The sequence below is a fragment of the Pristiophorus japonicus genome, chromosome 5, assembly GCF_044704955.1.
Source record: "Pristiophorus japonicus isolate sPriJap1 chromosome 5, sPriJap1.hap1, whole genome shotgun sequence".
Lineage (NCBI taxonomy): Eukaryota > Metazoa > Chordata > Chondrichthyes > Pristiophoridae > Pristiophorus > Pristiophorus japonicus.
In genome coordinates this window covers 211,714,760-211,730,286 of record NC_091981.1, presented here as the reverse complement: position 1 = coordinate 211,730,286, position 15,527 = coordinate 211,714,760, and the positions used below count along the sequence as shown (strand labels likewise).

Genomic DNA, 15,527 nt, shown 5'->3' with positions numbered 1-15,527 from the left:
AAGAGACCAGAATGATGTTTGACAAAAATCTTGGTTTAAATGCAGCAAATGGACAGGGAGTCGACACTGTTAACACGGCGCACAGTTCTCCAGGCAGACAGGCAATCGGACATGCCCAAGCATGTAGTCGAACCCAAAGGGGAATTAAACAGAGATAATGGCTAGCTGAACGGCGATTCGTGCCATCGCAAGGGACAATGCGGCCAGTAATGGGGCCATCAACACCTGTCAATGGTGCGCTTAAGGACAGTTACAGAGGCAGTCAGAGACGATCGACTGGTAATGGACCTTTTGTTTCCAACAACGGCTCATGTTGGAGGTGTGGAAGCAAAAACACAGCCAGAGCTTGCAGGTATCAGCAATATACCTGCAGAAACTGCAATGTCAGCGGTCACTTGGCACGTATGTGCAGGAAGCTTGCAGCCAGGTTGATGTACGAGGAAGATGGGACTGATGTAAGCCCTACGAGGCCAAATGGACACTGGGGGAAATCGCTGGAAGCTGAAGTTCAGCGAGTTCATGTGGAGCACATACACAGTTCATACACCAGGACGCCACCGATAATGATGAAAGTACTCCTTAATGGCATCCTAGTATCAATGGAGCTAGACACAGGGGCCAGCCAGTCCTTGATGAGTATCAAACAGTTCAACAAGTTGTGGGCGTCCAAGGCCAGGAGGCCAAAATTATTGCCAAGTGACGCACAGCTACGGACATATACAAAGGAGATCATTCCGGTGCTAGGCAGTGCCACGGTAGTCGTGACCCACAAAGATTCGGAGAACAGGTTGCCACTCTGGATTGTCCCGGGGGACGGTCCCGCACTGCTGGGGAGGAGTTGGCTGGCTGTCATGAACTGGAAATGGGGCGATGTCAATGCAATTTCTTCTGTGGAGCGAATATCATGCTCACAGGTCCTGGACAAATTTGAGTCACTATTTCAACCCGGCATTGGCACTTTCATGGGGACCAAGGTAGTGATTCACATAAACCCAGATGCCAGGCCAGTACACCAGAAGGCCAGAGCGGTGCCGTACGTGATGCAGGAAAAGATAGAAGGCAAATTGGACCGCCTGCTTGAGGGAAGGCATCATCTCGCCAATCGAATTCAGTGACTGGGTGAGCCCGATTGTGCCGGTGCTCAAGGCTGATGGGTTGGTCAGGATATGTGGCGATTACAAGGCCACCATCAATCGGCTGTCACTCCAAGACCAGTACCCGCTACCGAGATCGGAGGACCTCTTTGCGACGCTATGCGATGGCAAACCTTTTTCAAAATTGGACCTGACCTCAGCTTACATGACCCAGGAGCTGGCGAGTGAGTCGAAAAAGCTGACCACCATCACGATACACAAGGGGTTGTTTGAGTACAACAGATGTCCGTTTGGGATTCGCTCGTCTGCCGCGATCTATCAACGAAATATGGAAAGCCGCCTCAAGTCGATTCCAAGGACAGTGGTTTTTCAAGACGACATCCTCATCATGGGTTGTGATACTGAAGAACACCTCCGCAACCTGGAGGAGGTGCTATGCAGACTGGACCGGGTAGGTCTGCGCCTGAAAAAGGCGAAGTGCGTCTTCCTAGCTCCAGAGGTAGAATTCCTGGGGATGAGGGTAGCAGTAGATGGGATCAGACCTACTGCGTCCAAAACAGAAGCGATCCACAGAGCACCCAGACCCCGTAACACGACGGAGCTGTGTTCGTTCCTGGGGCTCCTGAACTATTTTGGTAACTTTCTTCCCAAATTGAGCACGCTGTTAGAGCCGCTACACGTGCTCCTACGCAAAGGTCACGAATGGGTCTGAGGGGACAGCCAGGAAAGGTCTTTTGATAGAGCACGAAATCTGTTATGCTCCAACAATCTGTTAATGCTATAGGACCCATGTAAGAAACTTGTTTTAAAGTGCGACGGGTCGTCCTATGGTGTCGAGTGTGTGTTGCAGCATGTTAATGCAAAGGATCCGTTACAGCCGGTAGCTTATGCCTCCAGAAGTCTGTTCCAGGCAGAACGGGGCTACGGGATGGTAGAAAAGGAAGCGCCTGCATGTGTATATGCTGTAAAATAAAATGCACCAGTACCTGTTTGGCAGGAAATTTGAGCTGGAGACAGATCACAAACCCCTAATGGCCCTTTTGGCTGACAACAAGGCCATAAATGCAAATGCATCGGCCCGCATACAGAGGTGGGCACTCACGTTAGCCGCCTATGACTATACAATTCGGCACAGACCGGGCACTGAAAACTGCACCGATGCACTCAGCAGGCTCCCACTAGCCACCACCGAGGGGGCAACCGAGCAGGCTGCTGAGATGGTCATGGCTGTTGAAGCTTTCGAAAGCGAAGGCTCACCAGTGACAGCCCGTCAGATTAAAGTCTGGACAAATAGAGACCTACTACTATCTTTAGTCAAGAAATGTGCCCTGAATGGGGACTGGGCAGCCACATACGAGGCATGCCCTGAGGAATTCAAACCATTTCACAGGCGCAAGGATGAACTCTCGATTCAGGCCGATTGCCTACTATGGGGAAACCGAGTAATCATGTCCCAAATGGGCAGAGGGATGTTCATCAGAGAACTCCACAATGAGCACCCGAGCATTGTCATGATGAAGGCAATTGCCAGGTCACACATTTGGTGGCCAGGGATCGATGCAGACCTGGAACTTTGTGTTCACAGGTGCAACACGTGTGCCCAGCTGGGCAATATGCCCAGGGAAGCCCCCCTTAGCCCCTGGTCCTGGCCCGCCAAGCCATGGTCACGCATCCATGTGGACTAAGCAGGTCCTTTCATGAGAAAAATGTTTTTGGTTGTTTTTAGACGCCTACTCCAAATGGATCGAGTGTGACATTCTCAATTCAAGCACATCCTCTGCCACGGTAGAAAGTCTACGGGCAATGTTCGCCGCCCATGGTCTACCGGATGTCTTGGTCAGCGACAATGGCCCGTGCTTTACAAGCATTGAATTCCAGGACTTCATGGCAGGAAATGGTATCAACCATGTCAGAACGGCACCGTTCAAGCCGGCCTCAAACGGCCAGGCGGAACGAGCAGTGTAGCCAATCAAACGGGATGCTCAGAATCCAAGGGGGTTCCCAACAAAGCCGCTTATCACGCCTCCTGTTGGCCAATAGATCCCGACCACACTCGCTCACAGGGGTCCCACCCTCAGAGCTGCTAATGAAAAGGATGCTCAAAACCAGGTTATCCCTTATACACTCCACCATGAAAGAAATTGTTGAGAGCAGGTGCCAGTCACAATGTGACTACCATGACGGGAATGCGAGGGCGTGATGTATTGATGTGAATGACCCTGTCTTTGTCCTCAACTACGCTGCAGAGCCTAAATGGCTCGCAGGCACTGTGATTGCCAAAGACGGGAGTAGAATTTTGGTAGTTAAACTGGTAGTTACGCAAACATGTGGATCAAACTAAAAGGAGGTTCAGCAGCCCCATAGGAGAAGCAGAGGAAGAACATGACGTAGAGTTTACTCCACCACAGGTGACCAAACACCGGAACCAAGCGGAGGAGAGCCCAGTCACTGTGGGCAGTCCGGACAGGCCTCAGGCACCGCAAACAGCAGACACTCAAGCCAGCGCCCAACAACCGGAGCCCCAACTCAGGCGCTCTACAAGGGAGCATAAACCACCAGAGAGACCTAACCTGTGATCCCAATAAGACTCTGGGGGGAGGTGATGTCATGTATTTAATTGTCACTGTAACCCATGTATAAACTGACCTAAGTTGTACACCGTGAGAACATTGACTACTAGGTGGTGAACTTGTGGGAGACACTCCTAACCTGGACTTTCAGATATAAAAGGGGAAGCTCCACCCACCTTCATCACTTCAGTGCTGGCTAATAAAGATTACTGGTCACAGAATGACCTTCTCTCAAGTATGGGCCTCGTGTGCATTTATATTGTATAGTAGGGACATATTAAGTGCCAAGGTAAGGTTGGCCACACTTTGATAGCTCAAGTTAAGTCTATGCCCATACTATGCAAGCCAAAAGCATTGTGCTTAGAGTTTGATGGAACATGAGAACACTGGCACAGCATTTCACATCTGCAAGTGTCTGCCTTGGTTCAGTTGTAGCAATCTTGCCTCTGGGTCAGAAAGTTGTGGGTTCCAGCCCCACTCCAGAGACTTTCCAGTATAATGTGGATAAATGTGAGGTTATCCACTTTGGTGGCAAAAACACGAAGGCAGAATATTATCTGAATGGCGGCAGATTAGGAAAAGGGGAGGTGCAACGAGACCTGGGTGTCATGGTTCATCAGTCATTGAAAGTTAGCATGCAGGTACAGCAGGCGGTGAAGAAGGCAAATGGCATGTTGGCCTTCATAGCTAGGGGATTTGAGTATAGGAGCAGGGAGGTATGACTGCAATTGTACAGGGCCTTGGTGAGGCCTCACCTGGAATATTGTGTTCAGTTTTGGTCTCCTAATTTGAGGAAGGACGTTCTTGCTATTGAGGGAGTGCAGCAAAGGTTCACCAGACTGATTCCAGGGATGGCTGGACTGACATATGAAGAGAGATTGGATCAACTGGGCCTTTATACACTGGAGTTTAGAAGAATGAGAGGGGATCTCTTAGAAACGTATAAGATTCTGACAGGACGGGACAGGTTAGATGCGGGAAGAATGTTCCCGATGTTGGGAAAGTCCAGAACCAGGGGATACAGTCTTAGGATAAGGGGTAGGCCATTTAGGACTGAGATGAGGAGAAACTTCTTCACTCAGAGAGTTGTTAACCTATGGAATTCCCTGCCGCAGAGAGTCGTTGATGCCAGTTCATTGGATATATTCAAGAGGGAGTTAGATGTGGCCCTTACGGCTAAAGGGATCAAGGGGTATGGAGAGAAAGCGGGAAAGGGGTACTGAGGTGAATGATCAGCCATGATCATATTGAATGGTGGTGCAGGCTCTAGGAGCCGAATGGCCTACTCCTGCATCTATTTTCTATGTTTCTATGTTTCTACTTGAGCACATCATTTTGGCTGACACTCCAGTGCAGTACTGAGAGAGTGCTGCACTATCGGATGTGCCATATTTCAGATGGGACGTTAAACCGAGGTCCTGTCTGTCCTCTTAGGTGGATGGCACTATTCGAAGAAGAGCAGAGGAATTCCTCTCGTGTCCTGGCCAACAATTCTCCCTCAACTAACATCACTGGAACAGTTTAATTGGTCATTTATCTTATTGCTGTTTGTAGGACTTTGTTGTGTGCAAATTGGTCACTGCATTTCCCTACATTACAGCAGTAACTACACTTTAAAAATACTTTATTGGTTGTGAAATGCTTTGGGATGTTCTGAGGTCATGAAAGGTGGTATATAAGTGCAAGTTCTTTCATTCTTTGCATTTCTATGCCAATAATGTCACACATAATCGTTGCATGATTTGCTAACTGGTCAAAATTCCATCTGAAACCACTTGTGTTGTAGTTAGTGATCTATTCATATAGACTGGGTTTGAGAAAGACAGACTTGATTGGTTGTGGGTCTGCCAATGTCTCTAATTCTGAATTGACTTGAGGAGGTGCCCCTTAAAATTGTAGGTGTCAAGGAAGTAGTTGGTGTTAGCCAGGGTGAGCTTGAAAGCTTACTGGCTGGCCAACAAGGCATGTGTTCTCTTTAATTTCTTCTTGCTCTGCCATCAAACCCACTTTAACACACAAGCACTTGTACTCTGCAGCAGCATTATACTCAACGTATTAGCCTTGGGACTGCGTGCAAAACATTTCATGCAAGCACCATGGTAATACCTGTTTCTTTTCATGTAGTGGTCTCCCAAGATGATGACCCTGGTACCAGACCTGAGCAAAATGCTGGACCACCGTATACTGCTGAGCATGCAAGCACCATCTGAGATACATCTACCTCAGGGGAATCAATAAGAAAGGGTCAGTAAGGAACCCTGAGTGAAGTATGAAACTCAAGTGAGGAGGAGCAAGTGGAAGTGATAACACAGGGGCAGGAACAGCCTGGGGGGAAGGCTAGGTGCATATGTTCCTCTGCTGCAGGGTCCAATGATTCTTACCTTGCAGGGGGCTGCCTGTGGAGAGGAGCTCCTTAAGGAGACGCTGCAGAAATGCTATTCCAACAGCTGTGCAACATGCAAGAAGGATTGGGAAGCCCGCATGCCATAACAGGGATCTGCAGGGGTGCTACTGAGGTTCAAAATCCAAACACAAGTGCATTTTCCCTCACAAACACTGTGACTATGGCAACTGAAACCTGGGGCTGGAATTTACAGGAGGCACTCATTTCTGGCTTGGAGAGGCTAGGGGATCAGCCTGAAAGAACCTTGATGGCAGGCTTCACACTCCTAAGTGGTGGATAAGGGACAATCAGCAGCATGGCATTGCAGGAAGAGAAACAGGTGAGGCACCTACCTCTCATTACGATACCAGATACATCCACCCAGCTGGCTCCCTCAGAAGATTGAAGAAATAGTTTGTGGCAGATAGAAATAGCCAACAAGTTTTTTAAAAATTTGTTCCTGGGATGCGGCCAGCATTTATTGCCTATCCCTAATTGCCCTTCAGAAGACCCAGCGACGATGAAGGAACAGTGATATATTTCCAAATCAGGATGGTGTGTAACTTGGAGGGGAACTTGGAGGTAGTGGTGCCTGCTGTCCTTGTCCTTCTAGGTGGTAGAGCTTGCTGTTTTGGGAGGTGCTGTCGAAGAAATCTTGGTAAGTTGCTGCAGTGCATCTTATAGATGGTACACATTACAGCCACAGTGCACCGGTGGTGGAGAGAGTGAATGTTTAAGGTAGTGGATGGGGTGCCAATCAAGCAGAATGCTTTGTCCTGGATGGTGTTGAACTTCTTCAGTGTTGTTGGAGCTGAACTCATCCAGGCAAATGGAGAGTATTCCATCATACTCCTGACTCATGCCTTGTAGATGGTGGAAAGGCTTTGGGGAGTCAGGAGGTGAGACACTCTCTGCAGAATACCCAGCCTTTGACCTGTTCTTTTTGCCACAGTATTTATGTGACTGATTCAGTTAAGTTTCTGGTCAATGGTGACCCCCAGGATGTTGATGGTGGGGGATCCGGCGATGGTAATGCTGTTGAATGTCAAGTAGCGGAGGTTATAATCATGTTGCAAATAGTCATTACTGGCATTTGTGTGGCGTGAATTTTACTTGCCTCTTTGCGAATGGAACTGAACACTGCAATCATCAGCGAAAATACCCACTTCTGACCTTGGGATGGAGGGAAGATCATTGATGAAGCAGCTGAAGAGGATTGGGCCTGGGACACTGCCCTGAGGAACTCCTGCAATGTAGTCCTAGGGCTAATATGATTGACCTCCAAAAACAACAACTATCTTCCTATGTGCTAGGTATGACTCCAGCCAGTGGAGAGTTTTCTCCCTGATTCTCATTGACCAGTTTTACTAGGGCTCCTTGATGCCACATTCGATCAAATGCTGCCTTGATGTCAAGGGCAGTCACTCTCACCTCACCTCTGGAATTCAGCTCTCGTCCATGCTTGGACCAAGGCTGCAATGAGGTCTGGAGCCAAGTGGTCCTGACAGAACCCAAACTGAACATCGGTGAGCAGGTTATGGTGAGTAAGTGCCGCTTGATAGCACTGCCGACCGACACCTCCCATCACTTTGCTGATAATTGAGAGTAGACTGATGGAGCAGTAATTTGCAGGATTAGATTTGTCCTAATTTTTGTGGAGAGGACATATCTGGGCAGTTTTCCACATTGTTGGGTAGATGCCAGTGTTGTAGCTGTACTGGAACAACTTGGCTAGAGGCGCGGCTAGTTCTGGAGTACCACTCTTCAGCACGACAGCTGGGATGTTGTTGGGGCCTATAGCCTTTGCTATACCCAGTGCACTTAGCCATTTCTTGATATTACGTGGAGTGAATCGAATTGACTGAAGTCTGGCTTCTGTGATGGCGGGGGCCACAGGAGGAGGCTGATATGGATCATCCACTCGTCACTTCTGGCTGAAGATGGTTGCAAACGCTTCAGCCTTGTCTTTTGAACTCGTGTGCTGGGCTCCATCATCATTAGGATGGGGATATTCATGGAGCTTCCTCCTCCAATTAGTTGTTTAATTGTCCACCACCATCCAGGACTGGATGTGGCAGGACTGCAGATCTTTGATCTGATCCGTTGATTGTGGGATCACTTAGCTCTGTCTATAGCATGCTGCTTTCGTTGGTTAGCATATATGTAGTCCTGTGTTGCAGCTTCCCCAGATTGGCACCTCATTTTTAGGTACTCCTGGTGCTGCTTCTGGCATGCTCTTCTGCACTCCTCATTGAACCAGGGTTGGTCCCCTGGCTTGATGGTAATAGTAGCGTGAGGGATATGTCAGGCCATGAGGTTACAGATTGTGGTAGAATACAATTCTGCTGTTACTGATGGCCCATAGCACCTCATGGATGCCCAGTTTTGAGATGCTAGATCTGTTCTGAATCTATCCCATTTAGCACGATGATAATACCACACAACATGATGGATAGTGTCCTCAGTGTGAAGATGAGACTTCGTCTCCCCAAGGACTATGCAGTGGTCACTGCTACCAATGCTGTCTTGAACAGATGCATCTGCGACAGGTAGCTCTGTTAATAAAGGATGATATCAGGGCAGTTGTGAGAGATGATATTGGCTCCAATGAACAAAATGTTGAATCATTGTGGGTGGAGTTTAGAGATAGTAAGGGGAAAAAGTCACTGGTGGGCGTAGTTTATAGGCCCCCAAATAATAACTTCACGGTGGGGCGGACAATAATCAAGGGAATAATGGAGGCATGTGAAAAAGGAATGGCAGTAATCGTGGGGGATTTTAACCTACATATCGATTGGTCAAATCAAATCGCACGGGTTAGCCTTGAGGAGGAATTCATAGAATGCATACGGGATTGTTGCTTAGAACAATATGTTACAGAACCAACAAGAGAGCAAGCTACCTTAGATCTGGTCCTGTGTAATGAGACAGGAATAATAAACTAGTAAAAGATCCTCTCGGAATGAGTGATCACAGTATGGTTGAATTTGTAATACAGATTGAGGGTGAGGAAGTAGTGTCTCAAACGAGCGTACTATGCTTAAACAAAGGGGACTACAGTGGGATGAGGGCAGAGTTGGCTAAAGTAGACTGGAAACATAGACTAAACGGTGGCACAATTGAGGAACAGTGCAGGACCTTTAAGGAGCTCTTTCATAGTGCTCAACAAAAATATATTCCAGTGAAAAAGAAGGGCGATAAGAGAAGGGATAACCAGCCGTGGATAACCAAGGAAATAAAGGAGAGTATCAAATTAAAAACCAATGCGTATAAGGTGGCCAAGGTTAGTGGGAAAATAGAAGAGTGGGAAAATTTTAAACGACAGCAAAGAATGACTAAGAAAGCAATAAAGAAAGGAAAGATAGATTACGAAAGTAAACTTGCGCAAAACATAAAAACAGATAGTAAAAGCTTTTACAGATATATAAAACGGAAAAGAGTGACTAAAGTAAATGTTGGTCCCTTAGAAGATGAGAAGGGGGATTTAATAATGGGAAATGTGGAAATGGCTGAGACCTTAAACAATTATTTTGCTTCGGTCTTCACAGTGGAAGACACAAAAACCATGCCAAAAATTGCTGGTCACGGGAATGTGGGAAGGGAGGACCTTGAGATAATCACTATCACTAAGGGGGTAGTGCTGGACAGGCTAATGGGACTCAAGGTAGGCAAGTCCCCTGGTCCCGATGAAATGCATCCCAGGGTATTAAAAGAGATGGCGGAAGTTACAGCATTTGTTATAATCTACCAAAATTCTCTGGACTCTGGGGAGGTACCAGCAGATTGGAAAGCAGCTAATGTAACGCCTCTGTTTAAAAAAGGGGACAGACAAAAGGCAGGTAACTATAGGCTGGTTAGTTTAACATCTGTAGTGGGGTAAATGCTTGAAGCTATCATTAAGGAAGAAATAGCGGGACATCTAGATAGGAATAGTGCAATCAAGCAGACGCAACATGGATTCATGATGGGGAAATCATGTTTAACTAATTTACTGGAATTCTTTGAGGATATAACGAGCATGGTGGATAGAGGTGTACTGATAGATGTGGTGTATTTAGATTTTCAAAAGGCATTCAATAAGGTGCCACACAAAAGGTTACTGCAGAAGATAAAGGTACGCGGAGTCAGAGGAAATGTATTAGCATGGATCGAGAATTGGCTGGCTAACAGAAAGCAGAGAGTCGGTATAAATGGGTCCTTTTCGGGTTGGAAATCGGTGGTTAGTGGTGTGCCACAGGGATCAGTGCTGGGACCACAACTGTTTACAATATACATAGATGACCTGGAAGAGGGGACAGAGTGTAGTGTAACAAAATTTGCAGATGACACAAAGGTTAGTGGGAAAGCGGGTTGTGTAGAGGAGACAGAGAGGCTGCAAAGAGATTTAAATAGGTTAAGCGAATGGGCTAAGGTTTGGCAGATGGAATACAATGTCGGAAAATGTGAGGTCATCCACCTTGGAAAAAAAAACAGTAAAAGGGAATATTATTTGAATGGGGAGAAATTACAACATGCTGTGGTGCAGAGGGACCTGGGGGTCCTTGTGCATGAATCCCAAAAAGTTAGTTTGCAGGTGCAGCAGGTAATCAGGAAGGCGAATGGAATGTTGGCCTTCATTGCGAGAGGGATGGAGTACAAAAGCAGGGCGGTCCTGCTGCAACTGTACAGGGTATTGGTGAGGCCGCACCTGGAGTACTGCGTGCAGTTTTGGTCACCTTACTTAAGGTTTGGAGGGGGTACAGAGACGATTCACTAGGCTGATTCCGGAGATGAGGGGGTTACCTTATGATGATAGATTGAGTAGACTGGGTCTTTACTCATTGGAGTTCAGAAGGATGAGGGGTGATCTTATAGAAACATTTAAAATAATGAAAGGAATAGACAAGATAGAGGCAGAGAGGTTGTTTCCACTGGTCGGGGAGACTAGAACTAGGGGGCACAGCCTCAAAATACGGAGGAGCCAATTTAAAACCGAGTTGAGAAGGAATTTCTTCTCCCAGAGGGTTGTGAATCTGTGGAATTCTCTGCCCAAGGAAGCAGTTGAGGCTAGCTCATTGAATGTATTCAAATCACAGATAGATAGATTTTTAACCAACAAGGGAATTAAGGGTTATGGGGAGCGGGCAGGTAAGTGGAGCTGAGTCCACGGCCAGATCATCCATGATCTTGTTGAATGGTGAAGCAGGCTTGAGGGGCTAGATGGCCTACTCCTGTTCCTAATTCTTATGTTCTTATGTTATGTATGAGGCCGAGGTCAAGTAGGTTTTTCCCTCATGTTGTTTCTCTCACCACTTGCCGCAGGCCCAGCCTGACAGCTATGTCCTTCAGGACTCATTTAGCTCAGTCAGTACATAAGAACATAAGAAATAGGAGCAGTGGTGGGCCATTTGGCCCCTCGAGCCTGCTCTGCCATTCAATGAGATCATGGCTGATCTCTACCTCAACTCCACTTGCCTGCACTATCCCCATATCCCTTGATTCCCTTAATATCCAAAGTCGGGGTGCTACTGAGCGACCTTTGGTGATGGACATTGAAGTACCTCACTGAGGGTACATTCTGTGCCCTTGCTAAGCTCAGTGCTTCTTCCAAGTTTTGTTCAACATGGAGAAGTACTGATTCATCAGCTGAGGGAGCGTGGTAGATGGTAATCAGCAGGAGGTTTCCTTGCCTATGCTTGACCTGAAGCCATGAGACTTCATGGGGTCCGGAGTAAATGTTGTGCTATTGTGCCACAGCCACATAAAGAGGTCCTCACTGATGAGGAGGAGCGCTGTCACTACACATTCCTCCTATGAGGTAACATTTAGAAAGCACTTAAAATTAAGTTGAAGACACCATACACTGTTACCAAGGGAAAGCACCAGGGAAGTAAACAGTAAGAGAACTGGCACCAACCAGTAGTAGGGAAATAAACTGACACAGCTTCTTCAGAATGTAATATGGGCATGTATTTTCAGAAGGGTCATAGTTAATAGGTATGCATGGTACTAGGTATGCATGGTAATAGAAGCATAATTAGGTACAAATGTTTTAAGCAGGAGAAGACCATTGGTTCATCTAGACTACTTTTCCATACTTCATGTCAGGTTCCTTACTGTGATTCTAGAACTAATAGCCCTAAATCTTACTGATATAAATTTGTCATGGTTATCTGTTCAACTACCCCCACTGGTAATTTGTTCTACATTTCTCATGGAAACAAATGTTGCGTAAATTGCTTATTTTTCTTCAACCCCCTTAACCTGTGTGCCCTGTCGTCGACCCGTGTGACCAACGGAAGAATTTTGCATGCATAAGAATATTTTAAAGGCCTCTGTTAAGTCCTACCTTATTCTACACCCCCACCCCTTAATTTTCAACTTTCATGAAAGTGAGGTCCAAGGATATAACATTTTTCCTCATAAGTTAGCCTCTTAAGTTCAGGAGTTATCTTTGCAGCCCTCCCCAGGATGCCCTCTAATAATTAGGAAAGTATAAAACTGAAAAAGATTCTGCAGTCTATCTGGCCAGTCTCAAAAACTAATGCCTTTCAGTCACATACTCCCTCAAATATCTATCCAACTGTTCTTAAGCTTTTCCGCACTATCTGCCTCTACTGCCACCCAATGCAGTCCATTCCACACATCCACCATCTTCATTCTAAAGCATATAGAAAATTTGCACATTGATGCAGTAGGGGATGCCTTTCTGAAGTTATTTTGGGCAGAGAATACGTTTACGCTGCGATCATGTTGTATTTGATCTTGGAGTGCTTGATGTGTCCAAACTGGGAGTTTCCAGCAATCTTAATGGGAAAAAAACAAATAAAAGGAAAATGGGACTGAATTTCCTTTGCTGTGTGCCCCAAGTGCATCTGCCTTTGGGGAATGCAGCAGAGGAAAATAAGTACGGATGGACCCATTACATTGAGCCCCTGCCTCCTTTTTGCATTGTCGCAGGATTTACGGGGCTTCCAAGGTGCTGGAGGGCAGGCATGTACATCAGGCAGCCATAAAAATAAAATAGGAGCGGCCTAATGGTGTCTGCCCCTGCCCCAGTGGGCAGGAGGCATGCACAAAGAAGTTGGATCTGAAATGGGCAGGCAACAAGGTCAGGGAGGCTTCAAAAGATATCAAATCTTTTCCCTCCCACAGATTCCCAAAGATCCTCAGGTCTGGAGGCCTTCTTGCTGCTGTTTTTGCACAACTGGCAGAAGATCCTGCAGCCGACTGCTGTAAGATTGCAGAACCAGCTAAAGTTCCACCTCCAGTTCTAGGCATAATCCCCCGCGAAGGGGTAGATCTACACTGAGGATAAATCGAGCCTATAAAAATTATAGATGTCTTTGACATCATAGAGGATACCATCACAAGAAAATCTTATCTTGTGAGTGTCATATAAATAAATATAATATTGAACATTATAAATATTATAGACTTATCATTTTTCTTCAACAGGCATACACACGAATCAGAACTTTCATTGAGGACTATCCCTTTAAAGGAAAATTCCAAAATATTGAATATATTACTAACTCTTTAAATGGTGTGAGAGTAGATCACTGCAAACCAGGATTTGGTAAAAACATCATAACAAGTGTTCAGTGTGTAGGATGTTGTGGTAAGTATCAATTCACTAAATACTTGCCATGTATTATATTCTAATAAATTATGTCTTATTCATCTTGGGGTCGAAAATCCTTAGGGCCGATATTCCAGCATCAGGGCCAGAGTGCGCCCGCTGCTGCTAACCTCGCTGAAGTTTGTGGGGTCAGTAAAAGATTACTTCATTTGCATTGGACCAGTGGGGCAACTTTAGTCAGGAGAAGCTCTGAAATAGCGTTGCAACTCTGCATCTTTGGTATATGTTTCCTGCATTTGACATTATGGTCTTTATATTCCTCTGGCAGGTATATGTGTGGATAAGTGGATGCAGAATACTGGTCCTAAAAGCAACTGTGTGCGTTCAAATTTGGTGCGTGGCTAACTTGAATAGGGTCGGTCTGCAATCAATGTGAGCTGCGCACCTATTTCAAGACAGGAAAACACCTACATGCAGGATTTAATAGCTGTAGCCTATTAAATAAGTTCCAGTTTAGTATCTTTCATGAGTAGTAGCAGGGGGCTGTGTTTGTGCAGCTGGGCAGAAAGAGACAAGACAAAATATATTTCAACAGCACTTTCCAAACCAGTACCTCCAACATCTAAAAGGACAAGGGCAGCAGTTGCATGGGAACACCATCACCTCCACGTTCCCCTCCAAGTCTCACACCATACTGAATTGGACGTATGTCCCGGTTCGCTTACTGTCGCTGGGTAAAAATATTGGAATTTCTACCTAAATGCATTGTGGGAGTTCCTTCACCAGATGGACTGCAGCAATTCAAAAAGAAGGCTCACTATCACCTTCTCAAGGTCAGCTAGCAAATAAATGCTGGCTTTGCCAGAGATACCCATATTTTGAGAATGAATAAAAAAAACCTTTTTGATTTTCCCTTTCAACTGCTTTATTTACTATGACACTGGTATTCTTTTAATTTGAACCATGCTTTGACACATGAAGGGCAATAGTGGCAGATCTAGGCATCATTGTGCACAACAGTCCCCGCAGCACTGCAATGGGACCATATAATCAGTGCCAACATTCATGTGAACCATTAGCTCGAGCCCAACGAGGCAGTCTATGCTTCAAATAGCTAACTGTAGTACCCTGTAATTGAAAAGGCTAAAGCAGTCAGACTGGAGTATGGTGGGATTTACTCCTGTCACTTTGGCTAAATGGTAACTTCATTGGATTTCCTACTGTGACTCGATTATACTTATTTAAACTTGCGCAAATAAGCGCCTGGCCCATATTAGGCTGTCAAATTTATCTGTTTTGTCTTGTAACACTGCTGTGAAGCGCCTTGGGACGTTTTACTACATTAAAGGCGCTATATAAATAAAAGTTGTTATTTTTGGTCAATCTGATAGAAATCTTGTAACCTTGTATCTATCTCCACATTCTCCTGAAAGTATTTTCTTGTATCTGACAAAATACTTCTGTTTTATTTTAACTTGCTTTTGGACATCACCACTAACCTATTTTCATTTAATTTTACCTTGCATCCTCCTTTTCATCCAAGGGGCATTCATGAATTCCTTGTCCAAAAATATGGCTTTGGAATCCTTCCATTTGTCATCTATACTGGAGTTATCCCTACATAGTATTTCAGCCCTAACCTACCTGTTGTGCACCTATAGGCATTGAGCACCCAACCCGAATATTCCAATGAGTCAGTCTGCAGGATTTGGGACGGGGACACCAGCAGGCCACACCAAAGGAGGGAAGTCCCACCTCACTGCTGTTCCGCCCCATTAAAGAGGTCTGCGGAATTTCCTGCCTAAGAATTCTTATTTTAAAATTTCAAAAATAGTTTGTAATTTTAGATTATGAGACTGCGATTAAATTCCCGTCCATCAGCTCAGCAATGACATGGGGCCAAACTACTACTAATGGCA

At 45.8% G+C, this 15,527-nt stretch overlaps 1 protein-coding gene across 1 annotated transcript in view; it reads left to right on the top strand.

The window, feature by feature from the left end:
* The window catches only part of LOC139264136 (zona pellucida-binding protein 2-like), a 123,042-nt gene that overhangs the window by 85,893 nt on the left and 21,622 nt on the right, over nt 1–15,527 (top strand). The window contains exon 7 of the mRNA XM_070880221.1: nt 13,485–13,647. Coding sequence (XP_070736322.1) covers nt 13,485–13,647 — 163 coding nt within the window. The remainder of the gene's footprint in view (nt 1–13,484; nt 13,648–15,527) is intronic.